The sequence below is a fragment of the Canis lupus genome, chromosome 10 (genome assembly GCF_011100685.1).
Source record: "Canis lupus familiaris isolate Mischka breed German Shepherd chromosome 10, alternate assembly UU_Cfam_GSD_1.0, whole genome shotgun sequence".
Lineage (NCBI taxonomy): Eukaryota > Metazoa > Chordata > Mammalia > Carnivora > Canidae > Canis > Canis lupus.
This window is the reverse complement of record NC_049231.1, coordinates 55,977,278-55,998,701: the sequence shown is the minus strand read 5'-3', so window position 1 is coordinate 55,998,701 and position 21,424 is coordinate 55,977,278. Positions and strand designations below refer to the sequence as shown.

General features: G+C 36.0%; 1 protein-coding gene across 1 annotated transcript in view; it reads left to right on the top strand.

Moving 5' to 3' along the window:
• Window positions 1-21,188, top strand: part of ASB3 (ankyrin repeat and SOCS box containing 3) — a 74,226-nt gene extending 53,038 nt beyond the window's left edge. The window contains exons 7-9 of the mRNA NM_001205055.1: window positions 3,573-3,830; window positions 9,307-9,440; window positions 20,983-21,188. Coding sequence (NP_001191984.1) covers window positions 3,573-3,830; window positions 9,307-9,440; window positions 20,983-21,188 — 598 coding nt within the window. The remainder of the gene's footprint in view (window positions 1-3,572; window positions 3,831-9,306; window positions 9,441-20,982) is intronic.
• Window positions 21,189-21,424: the final 236 nt, after the last annotated feature.

Below are 21,424 nucleotides of genomic sequence, written 5' to 3'. Positions count from 1 at the left end.
ACTAATTTTGTTATTAAAAGGAATTGTATGTGCATATGTTTCTCCTACATTTTAGAGATGAATGACTTATCTTTTGGCCTTGTTCTTAAAATTAGAGATGAATGACTTATCTTTTGGCCTTGTTCTTAAAATTTTCTTAGCAGGAGCCACATGCCTGGGTGCTATATTGAAATTTTAATAAGAAAGCCACTAATTGTTTTGTAGTTTTTTCTGAACAGAAAATGGCTGGAGAACCCATCTGTAGCATTTAATCTAATGGCTTGCATTTAGGGCTTTCATTTACCTTTGTATTCTATAGCAAAAATGTGTTTCAAGAGCTAAATCATTAAGAGCTAAAGTATCTGTGGTTCGGCTATTGATGGTTTCAGAGCACTAGATGGAAGAATTCAGCCAGTCCCTGAATTGCACATGTAAACACTCATGCCTTGAAAATTGCCAGGCTTCTTGAGAATTATATATCACATTTGTAGTGAAGCAGTTTCTCATAGTTTACCTGCATATTTATTGGAACTTGTTCAGCAGTCCATGTGTAGCTTGTCTGTTCAATAGTAGAAGCAGCAAGGAATAACTGCAGGCAAAATAATGAGAGCCTAGTCAAATGAGGTCAAAGTGGTTGAAATAAATTGGTGATAACTGTTCAGAACCATCCGTCAGAAGTATATCTTTCAGCATTTCTTGTAGTACAAGACTGCTGGCAACTGATTTCTCAGCTTTCCTATATCTGAAAAAGAACCAGAGGAAAAAATACATACATACAGGGCTGTTTTCAAGAATAATAATATGAATGATAGACCTCTCATCAGGAAAAATAGTGAGATGGTAGACAGGCAAAAAGGCTATTAATTTTTATAAAGAAATTTTAGAGGGGGCTCCTGGGTAGTAGAATTGGTGTAGACTCAAGCTGAGCGCAGAGTGCGACGCCATGGTACCACTCAGGGCTCATCCTAAGATCACGACCTGAGCTAAAACCAAGAGTTGAATGTCCAACTGACACTGCCACCCAGGCACTCCTCAATATTTTTTTTCTCCTTATTATGTAAATAGCTAAAAGTAAGGCAAATACTGTTTAAAATTTTAACTAAAGAAAAGCACAGAGATCCCTGGGTAGCTCAGCAGTTTAGTGCCAGCTTCGGCCCAGGGCGTGATCCTGAGGTCTTAGGATCAAGTCCCACATCAGGCTTCCTGCATGGAGCCTGCTTCTCCCTCTTCCTGTGTCTCTGCCTCTCTCTCTCTCTCTCTGTGTGTGTCTCATGAATAAATAAATAAATAAAATCTTTAAAAAAAGAAAAGAAAAGCACAAATTGGAGATTGAATGACATAGGTTTTTAAAAATATACATCAGTTAGTAACAGTGTACTTATGTATTTGGTTTTTTTTAACTGCCTTTAAAACTTTGATTTCAAATTGTATACATAAGTCCTCAGAAGTCGTTGGTTTCATATGACAGTGGCTTAAGCATTTTATATTTGTTTTAACTGTAATTTTTATGCCTTTTTTACTCAGATTCCATAATACTATGATTGAGATATTTTTTTAATTTATAGTTGTTTAAAATAGTATTAATGTCAGTTTCAAAGGGAGAATGATTTATTTTGTTTTTATTTGCTTGAGAGAGAGAGAAGAGTGAGAAGGGAGGAAGGGAGAGAGAGAGAGAGAGACAGAGACAGAGACAGAGACAGAGAGAGCACAGAGGGAGAAGGAGAAGCAGACTGCCCACTGAGCAGAGAGCCCAGGACCCTGGGATCATGATTTGAGCTGAAGGCAGACACTTAACTGACTAAGCCACCCAGGTACCCCAGGAGAATGATTTTATAACATTTTTTCTTTGACAGTTGTGTACATAGTAAACATACTTTTTACTGAGCTTTGTTATAGTTGAAATTGTAGCATAAACAGTTTTTAAAATATGGTCACACAGCCATCATGATTGCAGTTTTTAATGATTATATCATATTCTATATTTATCCACTCCTCTGTTAAACATTTAGGTAATTTCTCTCTTTTTAAAGTCTGTTACAGATAACACTATTGTTAACATTGTACAGATAGGATATAATATCAAAATATCATTTTGATTTTGTCTTGTATAAATTCCCAAGATTTATATTTATTCTATTTTATTTATTTATTTTTTAAAGTAGGTTCCACTCCCAACATGGGGCTTGAACTTGACCATGAGATCAAGAGTTGCATGCTCTACTGACTAACCCAGCCGTGCACCCCTATTATGTTTTATTCTAATTTAATTATGTTTTATTTTAATTAACTTAATGATAACTTACTTTACATATGATTTTATTTTGGAAATACTATATAGTTCTGTGTGCCAGAAAGGTGAAGTAACTTGTTCAGAGTTCCATAGTATATAGCTGAGCTTGTGCCCTTGTAATTGTTGTTATGTTTTTTGATATATCTTGCCAGTTAGCTCTCTCAGAAAAGGGTCACACTTATTTTCAGTTAATTTAACCACACCTTACTAGTATTGGATGATACATTAAAAAAAAAAAAAACCAACTAACCAATTGAATAGATATAAAACAATGTACTTTTATTCTGTAAAAGTACTTGATAAAGATGATTAATTTAAAAATATAAAGCTGTAAATTAAATTTTTGTTCATAAAAAAGCCTTTCTTGTTTTTATCATTATAAACTTAAAAGAGAAATTAAGACTCTTGCTAAAAGATATGATATCTGGGAGATTCCTAGAACGAGCCCTCTATCTTTTAAGGCCTGATGACTTTGTTAATTAATTTTGCTTCCAAGTATTTTGTTGTAGATATTTAATCGTACAAAAATCCCACAATTTGGGGAGAGTTTTCTATTAGTCAATGATAATTTTTAAAATTCTCTACTTAAGATGAATGTCTTAAATTCTAAGGGCAGTACCTGTTCATAGTCAAAAACCATGCAGGAGGGTGTAAATTAAAAAGTAAAATACTCCCTTACCCTTAGTCCTCATTCAGTAGACACATGAAGGGTTGCAGGATGAGAGGTCCCAAAATGTATCATTTTGGCATAAGATTATTTTGAGTTAAAAGAATAAAACCTAGCAGATGCAAGAAAAACTGTCTGTCTCCCCCATAACTGCCTAATTTTACATTGGAAAGGAGAGCCTGCAACAAGAAGGGAACTATTATCAGAGACTCCCCTTTACCGAAGGAACTCATCTGCATAATAGGACCACTTGTTTTTTCAAACCCCTTATTTTACCTTCCTGCTAATTGTATCCTCAGGCCCAACCCCTCTTAGCTCATATAAGGTCATGCCTCCTTGTCTTTGGAATTTCATGTCTATGTGGATTCTCCAAACCTACGCCTGTTAAATTTGATTTTTTCTTAATTTGATTTTTTCTTGTTAATCTTTCTCGTGTCAGTTTCATTCTAAGTCCAACTAGAAGGACCTTAGAGGAAGGTCTTCCTCTGTGACACACATAGCATTCTGCTATTCCATCTGCCATTTATTTTCCAGCTGTAAGTGCTAGTAACTCTTGGTAAGAATTATTTTATGCAAAAGTCTAACTTCTCTCTTCTTCTTCTTCTTTTTTTTTTTTTTTTTTTTTTTGTGGTGGAGCTGCGAATTTTTTGGGATTGTGAATATTCTTTTGAAATATGGAGCCCAACTAAATGAACTTCATTTGGCATACTGCTTAAAGTATGAGAAGTTTTCAGTGTTCCGCTACTTTTTGAAGAAAGGTTGCCCATTGGCACCATGGAACCATATTTCTGAATTTATAAGTCATGCAGTTAAAGCACAGATAAAATACAAGGAATGGCTACCATCTCTCCTGCTTGCTGGATTTGACCCACTGAATCTGCTATGCCCTTCATGGTAAGAAATCCTACCATAGCGAAACTTTTCCTTTTTGGGTAAATATACTGCCTTCCATTTTCCCCAGTGTCTTAAGATCCCCATGTTGTTAGCGTGTGTGTGTGTGTGTGTGTGTGTGTGTGTGTGTGTGTGTTTTGGCATGATGGCTAGGTTGGGGTGAAGAAATTGGGGTCTGCTGATAGTGAGATTAAATCTAAGAGTCCTAAAAAAAGCTGCAAGTTGACTGGAAGGGAGTAGAAAAGGATTATTTGGAAAAGACTATTTTTTCTAATTCATCTCTCATGCTCTTAAAAATGCCTATGACAAAATGGTTTTAGCTGTTTTGGAAATTTCTGTTGTCCCTTAGTCTACTAGAGTGAATACTCTTGTCCTGTAGCATCTTGTCTGTTTGAACTTGGTCTTCCATTATAAATACTGATTTCTAAAGTAGCTGATGATATTTGAAAGTTGAGTCAGGATTTTTCTTGGGTAGGGAGATGATACTGTTTCTGCCAGCCTCCAGCTTTTGCAGAAGTTTTAAGTGTCTAGATGGGACTGAGAACATATTGTAGCAGTGAAAAAACTCTGCTAGCCTGATAATTCAAGTCAAATGAGAAAATAGAATAAAAGTCTCCAGGAAAATAGAGGACCGTGGGTATTTTATAAAAAAAAAAAAAATGAAACATCTAGATGGCTGCATTTTTGTGCCTCAAACACTACCATTCACTAAAATAATGTTTAGTCAAATACTAGATTTTGCATTTCAGCAGAAAAGTGCTTTGATATCTTGTTACTTGAGTTTTTCATTAGAAAAGAAGTCTTCTTTGGGGTTCATGCAGGCAACATGAGTGTTCTCTACTGGTATGTTTAGTTTGCATTCCTGAGGACTCCATCTTTCATTTGGTGGCTTCTCTATCTTCATATGATGAGCAGGTCTGTATTTGGCAGGATCCCACTATCTCACCTTTTTATTACACCTGCCAATATATGGAATTCAGGAATTTTTACTAAGCAGAGGTTTTATGCTTAGGGTTATCATCCCTTATGATATTGAATGTTTCAGATACGTCGTTTGTAAGGAAAAACAGCTTTCTGGTAGGTTGTTTGAGGAACATAAAAATAAAAGCAAAGTTTGGAAACCTATTCTGATTCCCATTTTACTTTTTGTTTGTACCTTACAACAGATTGAGTACTTGATTGTATTTATTCCTTTTCCCACTAGCTGATTAATACGTAGTTGTCAGATACTCATTGTTGCAATTCTCTCTAAATCTTTTCAATAAAAGTTCGTAGAAATCCATTGTATTTTTTAGATAATTGAATGAAATATAAAGATTATTGACAGTTCATTGAGGAGTCACTGATCTTTAAAAGTTATTTGTATATGCTTATTTGTCTTAAACCCCTTTACATGTGCATGTGGGTGCATGTGCGCACACACACACCACTGAGATAGAAATACTTGCTAAGGACTGCCATATCTAGGTAATAAAGTTATGTAAATACCCTTAACTATTAGCTTAGTGAATTTTATGGTTGTGTCAGTTGCCACTCACCATTCTAGGATTTACTCCCCAACTGCTGCTATAAATCCAGGCCAGCATGTGGGGTAGCTGTGGACAGTCCTGACAGTGTGTCCCTGTTTCTCTGTCACCCAGCTTGGTGCTTGTCCTCAGGGCACACACTCTCTTCTCATCAATACTCTTTGTGTTTCTCACTGAAGCTACTAACTGGACTCTGTTACTGGTTCATTACTTTTAGCCTTCACACTTGCTTCTGGTTTCTGGTTTATTTCTTTCTTTAACCAGCACTTAGAATACTGCCTGACACAGTAGGTCCTATTTTAAGTTTGTTACTGTATTAACTCTTTAATATAAAATACATTAGATACTGTTATCCTGGGCACCCCGGGTGGCTCAGCGGTTTAGCACAGCCTTTGGCCCAGGGTGTGATCCTGGGGACCCGGGATTGAGTCCCTAATCGGGCTCCCTGCATGGAGCCTGCTTCTCCCTCTGCCTGTGTCTGTGCCTCTCTCTCTCTGTCTCTCATGAATAAATACATAAAATGTTAAAAAAAAAAAAAAGATACTGTTATCCTTATTTTAGAGAGAAGGTAATTGAAGCCCAGAGTGTTTAACATACTTGCTCAAGCTCACACAGCTAGTTAGTAGTAGAGCTTAGGTTTGAACCTAGGCTGACCTGTAGTGTGACTCAAGTCTGTCTAACTACTGTGCTGTACTGCTTTAGTCCTATATGTCCACATGGATACTGTAGTTAACATCACCTAATTTCAGCTACCTTACTCCCTTGCTTATCCTTGGGGGGCTGGATATGTGCCAACTTTTCTTGCTTCTTCCTATTCCTAAATTAGGAAGAACCTGTGCAGGGAAAAAAATTATACCTTGTCTCTTTTCCTTTCCTCCTCAGCCGACCACGTGGACTGCTGGAAGGAGAGGAAATTATTTAGCTTTATTCTACTGGAAGGCTTTGTAAAATATACTCTTCCATCCCCAGTCCTGATACAGGACTCTCCCTCTCTCCATGTGAAAAGTCTGTTTAAGAATTTGTCTATTATATGGGGTACCAGGGTGGCTTAGTTGGTTAAGTGCCCTACTCTTGATGTAGGCTCAGTTCATTATCTCAGGGCCACGATCTCAGAGTCGTGAGTTGGAATCCCGCTTTGGACTCTGGGGACTCCGTGCTAGGTGTGGAGCCTGCTTAAGATCCCCTCTCTCCCTCTCCCTCTGCCATCCACACTCTCCCCCCCCCCCCCCCAGGTGGTGTTCTCTTTCTCTCTAAAAGAAAAAAAAAGAATTTTTGTGTTATATTTATTGTTACATTTCTTTTTTTAAAAAAAAATTTTTTATTGGAGTTCAATTTGGCAACATATAGCATAACACCCAGTGCTCATTCTGCCAAGTGCCCCCCTCAGTGCTATTGTTATATTTCTGTGTGCAGTATTCGTTGAGTGTGTTAGGATAGAAAAGAGTTGAGAACCAGTAAACTACAAATTATTTTGAAGTAAATTGTAAAACATTCAGCTATCTCAACTGAGAATGCCAGTTGCATATATTTTACTCCAAAGAAATAACTTTAGTCACTTTGTATTCATTAGAAAAATACAATGGAAAATTTCACTTTAGCAATGAAAATGCTTAACGTGGTCAAAGTTTTGTTCACTGATCTTTTATTGAATGGATAAAGCTAGTGTTTACGCTGAATATGATAAATGTTTTACTTTCTTTGATCAAATTTACATTCAAAGAGCTGTTACAAGAAAAATTCTCCCATAAAAATTCCAATATGTTGTTAAAGTGGATTTTGGTTGTATCTTATTTATATCACATGTAAGTCTGTTGCTTAATCTTTGTCATGTAAATTATAAATGTCTTCCTAGTATTCCTCGCCTTAAACAGTTTTAAAAAATGTATCAGGCTGAATAATTGCCTGTCACAATATAATCTACAGAGTTGAAATATTTTTCAACTTTTAAATGCAGGACTAGGTATGCCCCCCCACCCCTGCCCAAACGTAATAGGTGAATAATAAAAAGTAAATGTCATCTGTGCATTTAGTTGATTAACTGTCACTCGTTTATGATTGTACAACTACTTGGTACAATGTAATGGTCAATGTAGTACAGTAACAATACATTTTTAGTGGCATTATCAGCATGGGTAGAATAACTCACCATTATATTAACTAAAGCTGTATAAGCAGATTTATTTCTCATATGTGTGTTTAGATAACTGCATAAAAATGACTTTGTGTTTGGTCACAGTGAGACTTAAAGCACACTTACGCAGAAAAATGAAACCATTAAAAAAGAATAAGGAGCCAGAATTAAGTAACCTTTGGTGCAGGGTGCTAGGAAGGCAAAGAGATTGTTTGCCTTTGAGTATATTTTATCATTTTATTTATTCTCAGGATTTCCTGATAAGTTGTGATTTCACTGAAAGCTTCCCAAGAAGTAAAATGTTTACCAAAAGCTTTTATGCTATATACTTAAAGCTCTTTCTTATATATGTTTGCATATTGGAGAATTAAGTATTTGAGAAATAATTTTCATCCTCTTTAATCAGTCATTTCTAGGATAGTTTGACTCTGAATTACAAGAAGTGAGTTACTTTGAGATGACAAGTTGAGAGTATTACTCAATTTCTTTCCTTTCTTTCTATTTTCTTTACCCCTTTCTTTAGTCCTTACCAGTAATGTCTTCCAAACAGCCTTTGAAAGAATTTCTGAAATAATTACCAGAGGCCCTATTCTATTTTTCTTCAAACAATGTGATATATGGTAGGGGAATATCTAGTTGAGTACAAGATGGGTAATCTTTTTAGGATTTGGAGTTCCCTTTAAGATGGGTAATCTTGTTAGGTTTTAGAGTTCCCTTTAACTTCATGTGTACGATGTTTTAAGCCCAATCAAAAATACAATACTGAATATTTCAGACCCAGTTCTAGTAATATCAAATATTACTACAGTACAAGATGGGTAATCTTTTTAGGATTTGGAGTTCCCTTTAAGATGGGTAATCTTGTTAGGTTTTAGAGTTCCCTTTAACTTCATGTGTACGATGTTTTAAGCCCAATCAAAAATACAATACTGAATATTTCAGACCCAGTTCTAGTAATATCAAATATTTGTGTAATGTTTTTGTTTTAAAAGTATGTTTACTATATTGTTTCATATTATTTTCACAAATAGTCCCCTGAAATAGGCAAGTTAAATATTATTCTCATTTTCGAGACCTTGATCTAGGGCTTAAAGAATTTAGGCAGCATGTCTGTAAGTAGTAGAGGTACTATTAAGAACCAGAACTTTTCTTAGACCAATGCCCTGGGTTCAAGGGCTTATAAAATTTGGGGGAGTCTCTTTTGGCTAGATTGGTAGGAAAATTTGATATTATTTTGAAAAAATAGAGGGAGAACTGTTTGTCTTGAACACCTTTTAGTATTTAAAGTCAAAACTTATTCTGGTACATCTTTTAGAACTGAGTCTATAGTGGGGAAGGTTCCTACAATGGCACAGTTGTACATCCCTGGGAATTGGACAGAAACAAGCCATCTCTCCCATATGCTAAATTTAGGGGTAACTGGGTGTTTGGCCTTTATCCTTTTGGGGCTGATAAATTGTGTGTCTGTGAAGATGACCAGTCTAGGTTCAGCAAGATGGTTCAAGTGGGAGAAGATAATGGCAAATCCACTGATGACACTGGTGCTGAATCTATTTTTCTTAGCACTGTTGTCCTCTGCAAGAGAAGAGATTCTCTGATTATCTACTGCACAGCTGTACACAGAATCAATTCATTTTCTTGTAGGAACCTGTAGATGATTATTCATATCCATTCAACTTGCCTCCAGTTACACAGATATTTTCTATGCCCCAGTTTTCGCTCTTCCTTCTATACTGCAATGTTGTAAGAATAGTTATGTGGTGTTTGTTTTCAGGATGAACCCTTTTGTGTTTAACAATGTGTTACCATCTTGCCAATACAGGATTGACTCAGTCAGTGATGATACCCTTATCTTCACTTTGGAGTTTACCAACTGGAGGAGGCTTCCTCCAACTATTGAAAAGATGCTCTCCACTCGTGCCTCAAGCTCTTCTTGGGCTCTGCAGCAACATATTGGTAAGAAAGTACAATTTTAAACACGTTTCACTACTTTTTTCTTCTTCTCTAGCTATAATTTTCAGTGATCAGAATCATTGGAGAATGTATATTAAATTGGGCATCATTTGCATTTTCTTTATGTGGGGAAAGAAAGGGCTGTGGTAGTGGTGGTGGGGGATCACAGTGATTTTCTTCAACAAAAGTCATATCAGGTTTGTTAAGTTTAGTCTAAGGAATGTATAATGAAAAACAATTATTTACTGATATTTTTATTTAATGGTATAATTTTATTTCTAGTAAGGATTATGTAAACAAAAGTGAGTCCTAATAATGTTGTTAGTAAATATTTAGTTTGTGATCAGAAAAATGCTAAACTTAATTTTCCTTTTAGGAGTGTGTGTGGATTTGTGTTCTCTCCTTAATAATTTATCAACTCTAAAAGAAAGTATTACCATCTTTTATTTATACCTGTTCTTACTGAATGCATGTCAGTGTGTTAGTGTAACTATCAAGGTGAGCTTGGTGAAAATTCTGTGAATTGATTGATACTTTAAATGACTGTTTTAAAACAAATTCTCAACTTACTCTCACTAAATTTTTTTAAGCTAGTTTAAAAAAAAAGGATACAATAGAAGATTTTATACAAGGAAACCAGTTTATACAAGGAAACCAGTTTAAACTAAACCTCATATACTGCAAAGTATTCCTATTCACTTATTCAGATTTATTTTACTTTAACTATATTTTGTTAACTAGATTATATGTAGTAAGTTAGGAAAATTATTTCTTCACTGCTATTTTTGCATGAAATGTAGCTCTTCATAAAACACGTTGAATAGGTTTTTAACAAGTGAACTTATGCATATGTAGAAATGTGTCTTGTAATTTCTTGGAAAATTACATTTAAGTAAATTTTCTCAATCAAAAAACAGACATTCAGGAAAATATGCTCTTGAACTGAGGTGTATTCAGACTCTTAGAGAGTTTTCTATTGAAGAAAAAAAGTAATCTGTTTGGAGCCTGAGTCTTTTCATATATAATTTCTTTAATAATGTTGGAAAACTCACTAGCATTTAATTATTATTATTTTTTTAAAGATTTTATTTATTTATTCATGAGAGACACAGAGAGAGAGGCAGAGACACAGGCAGAGGGAGAAGCAGGCTCATGCAGGAAGCCCAATGTGGAACTCGATCCTGGGACTCCAGGATCACACTCTGGGCTGAAGGCAGGTGCTAAACTGCTGAGCCACCCAGGGATCCTCCTAGCATTTAATTCTTAATGTTGAGAATTGCATCTTCTTTAACTAATTATGTATCTGAAATAGTAGAGAACAAGTATCTATTCAAAATAGACTATAGGACAATGAATTTGGGAACAAAAGTCAGATGAGGGAGCATATGCCAAATGGGAAAATTATTGCAGTGTATCAATTAATAAAGATATGTAACTATTTACTCTGAAGACTTTAACATATGGCAGGTGTGTCCAGATGAAGGTAAAAATTGTACATGAGTACATTACCCTGCAGTAGACTAAATCCATCAAGGGCTTCTTATTTAATTAGGTACTAGGTAGAATTTGTATAGGATAATAATCATCATCTCTTAAGAGGATTTTATTTTGGCTCCAGCTTTGCAAAAGTCTTTGTCAGAGGTGCTAATATAGCTAATGCTTTTCTGGCCTGTTTCTCTAGCCAAGACCTCTTTTCTTGGTTCCATTCCCATATACCCAACTGCCTTTTGTACATCTCCATTTGGTATCCCATATTTTGATATACCCAAAATTTGAACTTGTCATTTTTTCCTACTATTCCTGCTGTTCCTTCTGTATCCTGGTTCGGGAAGTGGAATGGTTTTGGGAGTGTTATTGAACCAGAGTGTGAGTTATTCTTGGCAGCTTTTTGTTACTTGTTTTATTAATAGCAATGATGCTCAACAGGAGTGATTTTGCCCCTGATATTTGACAATGGTTGCCAGTAGTTTTTGGTTATCACAACTGGTAAGGGGGCTTTTGCCATTTAGAGGGTAGAGGCAACGGATGCTGGTAAACATGCCACAATGTGCAGGACAGCCCACCATGACAAAGAATTTTCTGGCCTTAAGTGTCAGTAGTGCTGAATTTGAGGAACTCTGATCTACATCATCTCTTGGGTTGTCTGGTTTTAGGAAGGCCTATTAATTCATATTATGGAAAGCCTTTTTTAAAAAAAAAAGTTTTATTTACTCATTCATGAGAGACACAGAGAGAGAGAGAGAGAGAGGCAGAGACACAGGGTGAGGGAGAAGCAGGCTCCATGCAGGGAGCATGACGTGAGACTTGATCCCAGGTCTCCAGGATCACGCCCTGGGCTGAAGGCAATGCTAAACTGCTGGGCCACTGCTGGGCCACCGGGGCTGCCCCATGGCCTTTTAACTCTGTTCTAATTGCAAACTGCTTAGGAAAAGCTTGCTTTCTTCTTCCTAGTTATATTGATCTTTCAAGATATACTTAATTGATTCCTCTTCTGGAATCAAAAGACAATGGGAGCCATTACAATGTTGGATTTTAAGTAAGGCTGAGGAAAAGATCTGCGCATCTACTTAGTTGTCTGAATTTCCAATAAGATTATGCGTCTCTTCCTTTTTGTAGTTTAAGGCTCTCTCTCGATACACCCAGCTTTCCTTTTTTTCTTCAGTTTTCAGGACACTCCATTTCTTTTTTCTTTTTTTCAAGTAGGCTCCATGCCCAGAATGGACCCCAACATGGGGCTTGAACTCACAGCCCTGAGATCAAGACCTTAGCTGAGACTGAGTCGAACACTTAACCAACTAAGCCACCCAGGCACCCTGACACTCTGTTTCTGTATATTGGTTATCTTTATTTGAATCTTGAGCTGCAGGATTTCTGATGAGCAGAAGCATGGCCAAGGTTTAACACCAAAGAGAGTGAGCCCAAAAGAACAACTCTTTGACTACCTCTCAAATATATGACAGTCTTGCTTTTATCTACTTTCTCCAATAACTTATCATAGGAGTAGAAACTACTTTGTCAATATATTTCTTTAAATTTTTTGGAAAAGATACTTCTTGCATTCTACAACTATTAGCAAGCCCCAAGATAATTTTAGATGTGTAGCTCCTTAGGTATACCAGTGTCTATTCCAAGGAAAGAATTTTCTCCATTTTTTAAGTCCCTTTTCAAGACTTGGAGATGCTATGTATGGTCGAAATTCTCATTTCCTTACCTTTTTCTGCCGTAAGGAAATAGTAGCTTGCTTTGGTAGTTTATAAGTAAAAAAGACAGCTAGTCCCTTGCTGCTCATCTTTTAATAATGAAGTCAGATTTGTCTTCAAAAAGTTGTTTTGCATCAGAAAGGAAATGTATACCAGGTAAAATTTACTGAATGTTTGCAGCTTTAATGACAATTTTTTAAAATCATGTGTATTATATATACACCTCTTAGAAACATCATTTTAACCATATAGTAGTAGACTTCTTAAAAAATTCGCCAATGCCCGGTCAGCTGTCCAAGATAAAGTAAGTCTAAGTAATTAAATTCTTAGGGATAAAAGCTCTTGGCTTTAGTTCATCCCCCCTTTAATGATCAAATATGTACAATTTTATCCAAAGTATTACATGAATCTAGATTCTACAAAGGATCTAAAAGGTCCCCAGGAAACTCTCTTTATTCATTTCAGTGTTCTTCTGCTTTGTTCTAAAAAGGATTTAAAGTCGTTTATACATGTAGATTATCACAAAATAGTAAAACAGAAGTTAAAAGTGGAAGCAAAAGAAAAATGAAAAGTGAAGGTGGAGATGGATATAAAATGAAGTCAGGGAAAGCATGTAGCATGGTAATCTGAAACTTGTCTCTGGACAGGCTGTATGTTTGGCTCTGACTATACTCTCTAGTCATTGACACTAGGTTACAGAGTTCATAATATAAAACAAACTTATTGTTCAGAGGTATAGATACTCTTGGATATTGTCTAGACAATATCTTGACAGCCATGGTTTCTTGGGACTTGACTTTACCAGTTTTCAATGTGGGCTCTTGCTATTGTACCAAACTATAATTCAGTAACAGTAGTTCTTAAGAGATCAGTACTTATCATCTAGGTATTGAGATGTCTGTTGCTCTGACTTGACCAGGCCTGGATTTATAATATATGGAGGAGTGGATGACCTATATGTACTTTTTCAGTTCTCTTTAAATATTCTATCTTCCAACTCAATTTCTTAAAAAAATGTTATTTATTTAGTCTCTACACCCTGTATGGGGCTTGAACTCATGACCCCAAGATCAAGAGTCACAGGCTCTTCTGACTGAATGAACCAGCCAGGCACTTCTCAACTCAATTTTTAATAGTAGTAGTTAGTAATGAATAAAAAATTATGCTGCCTAAGAAGTATCAGAGTACAGCTATTTTGTATTGCAGGTTGACTTGAGAACATATTTTTAAGAGATAGTCGAGCTTCAAAGTAAAAGCAAAACAAAAATGGAAAATAAAGGTTGATTTGTGATAGGTTAAGTGTTCTATTTGTGAAACCCAAAGAACATTATGAGGATTCTTTGCTAAATACGGTAGGCTGAGCAAGTGTCCATAACCAGAGTTTCCTTTGAAATTTTGAGCAGTGCTCGTAGTTTGGAGCAATGCTCCTTCCTCATGTACTCTTCATGATAAACCACTATAATAAGTATACCAAACTGACTATATGTAGCATCTTATTTTAAGAGATTGTTATATTTACAGTTAAAAAATTGAAGAATAACCACCAGAAACAATTTTTTTTTTAGCAGTAGTTGATCTATATAATCCTTTCTGGTAATAATTTCCCCCCCAGCTTTATTGAGATATAATTGGCATATAACATTGGTAAGTTCGAAGTATACCTTTATGGTAATAATTAGCTAGCATTCCAGTTGTCTACTCAAGCCATTTCTAGTTTAAGGTGTAATAAAATGTATCCAGTTTTAAAAGAACATTTTTCTGTTATCTATAGCAAGAATATGTATCTTGTGCAAAAGGTGAATCTTGTATCTTAAAGATACATCTTTTAAGATGTATCTTTTTTTTTAAGTTTACTTATTTATTTACTTTTAGTTGTGTGTACACCCAACATGGAGCTTGAACTCCTGACTCTGCACTACTGACTGAGCCAGCCAGATGCCCCTCAGGATGTATCTTCTGTATCATTAAGTTACTTGTTAAAAAGATGGGAGGTGGGATCCCTGGGTGGCGCAGCGGTTTAGCGCCTGCCTTTGGCCCAGGGCGCGATCCTGGAGATCTGGGATCGAATCCCACATCAGGCTCCCGGTGCATGGAGCCTGCTTCTCCCTCTGCCTATGTCTCTGCCTCTCTCTCTCTCTCTGTGTGACTATCATAAATAAATGAAAAAAAAAAAAAAGATGGGAGGTGTGGCACAACACATTTCAGGCTAATGGGGAGTTTACTCCTCTGCTACTTTGACTCTTATGGTAGTGATATGGTTCGGGTTTTGCATGGACATAAGGCCAAGTAAAATGGTTAAAGATTTGAGCTCTGGAATTAAATAGACACACCTCCACTACTTTCTAACTATAGAAAAGTTACTTATATCTCTGGTTTCTTCAATTAAAAGAAGGGATAATAATAATAGAACCTGCCTCACATAATTTTTACAACAGATTTTGTCATTGTGGCAGAGACAGATCTCAGTTAACAGAGTTCTGATTCATTTTCCTCTTCCTTGAAACACAGGAAGACTGAATTTTCCAGCCTCGATTATCCAGTGAATGGTGTTAAGTGGTCAAAGGTCATTGGGTGAGCTCTCTATGCTCTCACTTCTCTTGCTGAGGAAATGTGAAAGCCACATTGGAGATGGTAGTGACACAAGGTGGAAGTAACCTGAAATACTTACTTGTCATTTCCGGCACCTACGCTGGAGAGTCACCTGGCCCCAGGAGGATTTTGCTTGAGAAAGAAATAAACCTTTGTTGTGTTAAGATACTGGTTTTAGGATTCATATGCTATCACAGTACAACATAGCGTGTAACCCAGTTTACCATAACTAAGTCTTATTTGAGTCCATGCCCAAGAAAAGGTCAATAAAAGCTACAAATCATGTGGTAGTGTACTTGGTAATGAGTATTTATACAAATGCTGTGTGGTGGAATAGTTAACCAAAACTCACCTGCTGCTTATTTTATATACTTACTTGCAAAACCCCAACTTGCATTTTTCTGATAAGATGTTCAGTAAATTGAAAGGTCTCTAAATTTGGTAGGAATCAGGAACGTATGTGGAGTACAGAGTTGCCCTTTCGAAACTACAGGAAAAATGGTGTATTGTGTCTAGTCACAGGGGCTGTGCTCATAGAATCATAGCTCAGTATTTGGTGAGACTCAGAAGCCACTATTCACAGTGGTTTTTAACTCTAGAGGCATTTCCTCTGGTTTGAGGCATTATCACCAAGAACCCCAACAGTAATTGCCTATCATCTTGAAAAATTAAACATGTGATCTTCTGTTTATAGAAACTTGACCTCCAAGATTCCAGCCCTATTATTGGCCTTCATAACTAGCAGGATCATGCCTTGATTAACAGTGTCCTATAGCCTGCCCTTATTGTTAGATTTAAGAGCCAGACTTAGTTTTGGGTTTTTTTTTTTAAATGAGAAATTTATAGTTTAACTTAAAATTTTAACAAGATTCCATCTGCCCATATATAATTTTAGCTTCACACAGCCTCTTAGAATCCAAGTGTAGCTTCACATAGCTTCTTACTAAGGCATGTGGCTGTGTGTGTGTGTGTGTGTGTGTGTGTGTGTGTGTGGTGAGGGAAATTCTTAACTAAATTAGATACTAATGGGTTGTAGCCATAGTTGCTGAAACATTTTGCCATTAAAACTGTTTTGATGTTGTCAGTAGTCTGTTGGTAAGCTAAGAGAGGAGAAAATATTGCCCTAGAGCAATTAAAACAGAATTTTTAAAAGCATTCAAATATCAGATCACCAATATTATTTGAAAGACCATCTTACTACTCCTAGATATGTACTGCATTGGATTTGTGTGCAGGTAGACCCTGGGGACAGGGATGTCCCAATTAAAACAAACAAAAAATTTTCTAGATGCAAAATATCTATTTTAAGGTAGAAAGGCAATTAGAATAGAAGCTTTAGCTCTTGATAGCTTATTCATTTGAGAACTTTTAATCACTCAATCTGTAATTTTAGTTAGTTCCAAATATGGATCATAGGCAGAAATCTTCAGTGAAGAGAAGCTATCATGTATTTCTATGGGCGGACTTTTACAAATCTTGCTGTTTATATCCATTAATTCCCTGGTGAGTGGATTCTTTAATTACATGTCAGCTGTGTATTAGGCAAAATGAATGAAGAAATAAAGTGAGCATAGTTCTTTTAGTACAATGGCCAAAGGGAATGATGCAAAGTCATGGCAGAGAGGCTTGAACATATTTTACAGATTAAGGGATCTCAGTTTGTAAAAACAACATTAAAGATTTGGTTAGATAAAAATGATTATTTATGTAATCCACAAAGCCAGAGAGAGATGGGATTAGCCTCAAATAGGCCATTTCTTTGAGAAGAAGAGAGATGAAGATGGAGTGATTAGAGATAAGTTTGTAGTTGGAGAACTAGGCCCTCAGAGAGAGAGAGTGCCCCAAAGACCTCCTATTTCACTTTGAAGATTTAAGAATCAAATCTATTTTGATTGCTCTGGCTAAACCGCTGAGCCACCGGGGCTGCCCTCATGTCCATTTTATAGATAGATGAGGCATTATGCCCATGTTACAGAGGAAGAACTCAAGGTCAAAGTACTTAAATGACTTGTCCAAGGTCATACAACTTGTTAATAGTGGCTTCTCAACTCCACACAGATTTTTTTACCCTATGGTGCTCTTTCCTTTCATTCTGTTTATTGTTGTTCTACTGGTCATTCTCCATGTTTTGATTTCCTGCCCTAATCTTTCATTTATTTTTCAGAACCCTCAGGAAATTGCTTTCTGTATGTTGTTTAGAGGTTTTGGCTGTAATCAGTACGAGAGAGAGAGAGAGACTGTACTAGTAAATTAAGAAAGATTAGGAACAAAGGACAACCAGAAAGACAATATATTAATGTTAGAAATATAAATTGTACTAGATACCCCAGAAGTCAAATGAATACATTTGATATGGAAAGCCATGCAGAAGAACCATCAAAATATGGTCTAGGCAGATGGATCATTTGAATATTGGCATCAGGGCAGGCTAGAGATGATTGATTGTGGAAAACATAGATAGTGGGTCTGTATGATCTAGTTCAGTGCTATAGGAAAGTTGGCATTAATGAGCATAATGAATTAAGAATTGTAGGGTTTAGTTTTATCATTTTTCATCTTAATGAAACTTCATGTAACATGTAGCCTTCTATTTTGATTGCTCTGTCAGTACATACAATAAAATGAACAAAACTGAAGAATTCCGTATAGGAATGAAAAGTTAAAGGTTGCTTGTCTGCTAATAGGTCTATAGATAAGCTAGGTTTAACATGCTAAATTGAATATGATTGGGTCAGAAAAGTGACTTTAAATTATAGCATGATTTCAGACATGATTTTCTAGGCTACCAATCAGTGCCATAATCCCAAGGAGACAGAGATATATTTAACAGATTAAAATCTGGTTTTAACAGGTTTTCATTAAGTACGTTTTTATATACATAAAACTTCTGGGCTATTTCATATTATAAATTCAAGTCATGGCTTGATCTTTCAGCCTCGTGGCAACACATCTGGAAATACTATGCATCAGTGAAACTTTCATAGGAATTTTGTGAGCTTTAAAATACTGCATATATGATTATAAAGTTCCATAAAGGGAACTTTATGATCATATATGATTATAAACTTTATAATGCCAGTATTCACTGGCATATTAAACTAAGATGGCACTGAGGGGTATATTATTGTCTATGTTAATAATCTACAAATGAAAGACTCCCTTCAGTTCAAGTGAATATAGTTCTTCCCTCTAACTGTTCATGATGCCATTGAGCTACTGTGCTCACAGGAGAAAAACCAAAATGGCACAATTAAAATTGTAACCAATGTCAACAAGTAACTATACTCCTTTTTTGGGGGGTATTATGAAATGGAAAGATCTTCTGAAACTTAGAATGGTTCCAGTGGCTTAGAAGATGTTAGAGAATTATTTGGGGCTTTTCACACTTGAAGGGATCCTAGACTTTGAGTTAAATCGTTTAGATTTAAAATCAGCTTTATTGTTGATGTACAGTGTCAACATGGGCAAGTTACTTAAACTTTTCATAGCAAGTGTGGCTTGACCACAAGATGACTAAATAGCCTCATATTTATATATATATATATATATATATATATATATATATATATATATATATATATATATATATATATATAAATGGCTTGCTTAGTTTTAATGATGGTGCTACAATGGTGTAGTCAGATAGCCTGGAAAAGCTTGTTGGCACTGCAGGAGGCTGTGGGGCAGCCAGAGGAGTTTGTAAGTCAGTGTCATCTGGCAAGTCAGAGATGCTGGAGAGGCATTAGGAATCCTTTCACCTCAAGTGGGCCTCTCTCTTCTGGGTTGTACAGCCATCCTTTATCTTCCTTCTGAGTGTGTACTAATTATCTGTTAACAAGAAAGCAGAATGAAGAGATTTCAACTGAACAAGATGCACAAACTGTAACTGAATATAAGTAAAAATTCTTTTAACCAACCTCAGTGTAACTCACCTACTCCAATTTTGTCACTTCCTCTGTCAATCCCATCTGACCATGCCTGTGGTGTGCTTAGTGTTTGCAGCTGATAGGATACTTTCTAGTATGCTGACATACTTGTGTTCCTACCAGCTGAGTTGTGTGCTTACTAAGAATCAGCTATACTTGTTTCTAAAGCTTTTATGACATTTGTGCATACCCAGTGACATTAGGACCAATTATTGTTCCTGGTCTCACTGGGTAAGAAGGCTTCTTTATTACTTAATAGTTCAACATAGGTAACCTACTCATTGAAGTTGAACCCACTTACTCATTTGGGAAACTGGGCGTTTGTAGTTTGGGCAAGCTTTTTCTATGCATTCTTGCTTATCTCTGTGTTGCTCCCCCTACCTGTGTATCTTAGAAGTGAGAAAAGAATTCTTTAAGTTTGCAGGATAGGGTAAAATTTAAACAAGATATAGATACGGAAACACCTGCAAATAAATGTTTTTGTAGATGCTACAGTCTTAATATTTATAATGGGGAGTCCATGAGTCATGATTTGAGAAAATTCTCAGGTTTTCTTAGATTGAGGTTTATGTACAAAATCCTAGAACTAAAAAAAAAAAAAAAAAAATCCTAGAACTCCTTTGCTTTTCTTATTTGGCATTTTGAAAAACTATGGTTTGAGGAGTTTCTCACACTCCTACTAAATTAAACTTAAGCCAATATGCTTAAACAAAAATGTTAGATTTCTTAGACTAATAAAAAACTAGATTTGATTCACATAAAACCAATAGTTGTTTTTAGTACTCTCAGTTTCTGTGGACATCAGCTTCTTTTGTTAATGCTTCTCATCTTAGAAAATGAAATAATAGCTTATGATTCTTAATAAAGTACATCTGTATTGTCCTTTAATTAGCAATTAGCTTTTGGCAGATGTAGTTTTAAGTGTATATGCATGCTTTGGTGTAATATGCACTTGAGTTTGAATCCTGACGCTACCATGTACAAGGTGTATAACCTTTGGAAAGTTACTTAAACCTCCTTAAACCTGTTTTCTTACCTCTATATGAACATGATAATACATACCTCATAGGGTTAATGAAGATAAAAAGATAATGTATGTGAAATGTATGGGCATGTGGCATAGTAGGTACTCAGTAAGTGCTCCTTTTCTATCAGTTTTAAATTTTCATTCTAAGTCATGGATAAAAAGAGGAAACTTACGTAAATTACTCATGCACCTAATGTGGTGGTCTAGAGACTATTTGCAATGAAACAGAGTAAGAGGGATATAGTATTTGCTGCTTTAAGTTTCTATCATTTCTAAAATTATTTCATCCATTTCTTAAGTACCAACTGGTATTGCTGCATCTTTAGGATATGAAAATTTAGTTTTATGTGGCCCTGAATACTTTCAATGTGTGACGAGAGAGGAGAGAGAGAGAGAGAGAGAGAGAGAGAGAGAGAGAGGAACCAGGTAAAGGCTGTAAGAAGAATGAAAGGAATAGGGGCAGCCCGAGTGGCTCAGCGGTTTAGCGTGGCCTTCAGCCCGGGGCCTGATCCTGGAGTTCCAGGATCGAGTTCCACGTCGGGCTCCCTGCATGGGGCCTGCTTCTCCCTCTGCCTGTGTCTCTGCCTGTGTGTGTGTGTGTGTGTGTGTGTGTGTGTGTCTTTCATGAATAAATAAATAAAATGTTAAAAGGAATAAATGAAATTTGTTGTGGTCATCCCCACCTAACAAACCTTTTAAAAGTAATCTAAGTGACATATGCTTTCTCTTTTACCACAAAGAATTGGAAAGTTTTAAAAAAGAATATTAAAAAAAATTCATCTTTCCTTTTTTTGTTTCTCCAGCCTCTGTTCCGTCCCTTGCCCACCTTTGTCGTTTGGAAATTCGGTCCAGTCTAAAACCAGAACACCTACGATCTGACAGTTTTATCTGTCAGTTGCCACTTCCTAGAAGCCTCCATAATTATTTGCTCTATGCAGAGGTTCTGAGGATGAATGAAGTTCCAGAATTGGCAGTTATTCAAGATGGAGAAATCAGTGAAGCTACTTAATGCAGCTCATGTCTTACTCTGAAAACCACCAAAACGAAGAGCCATGCAATACAAATTCTTCATGATTTTATAGTCATAAAAGATGATTTTTGTTGGTTAGGTTTTGGGTGGGGGGGCAGTAGTTTAATGCAAATGTTTACAATTGGGCTTTCTGATTAAAAAAAATACTGTAAACTTCACTTACGTTACTCTGTTGCAGATTCATCACCAGCACATTTTTATGTTGTAGATTCATT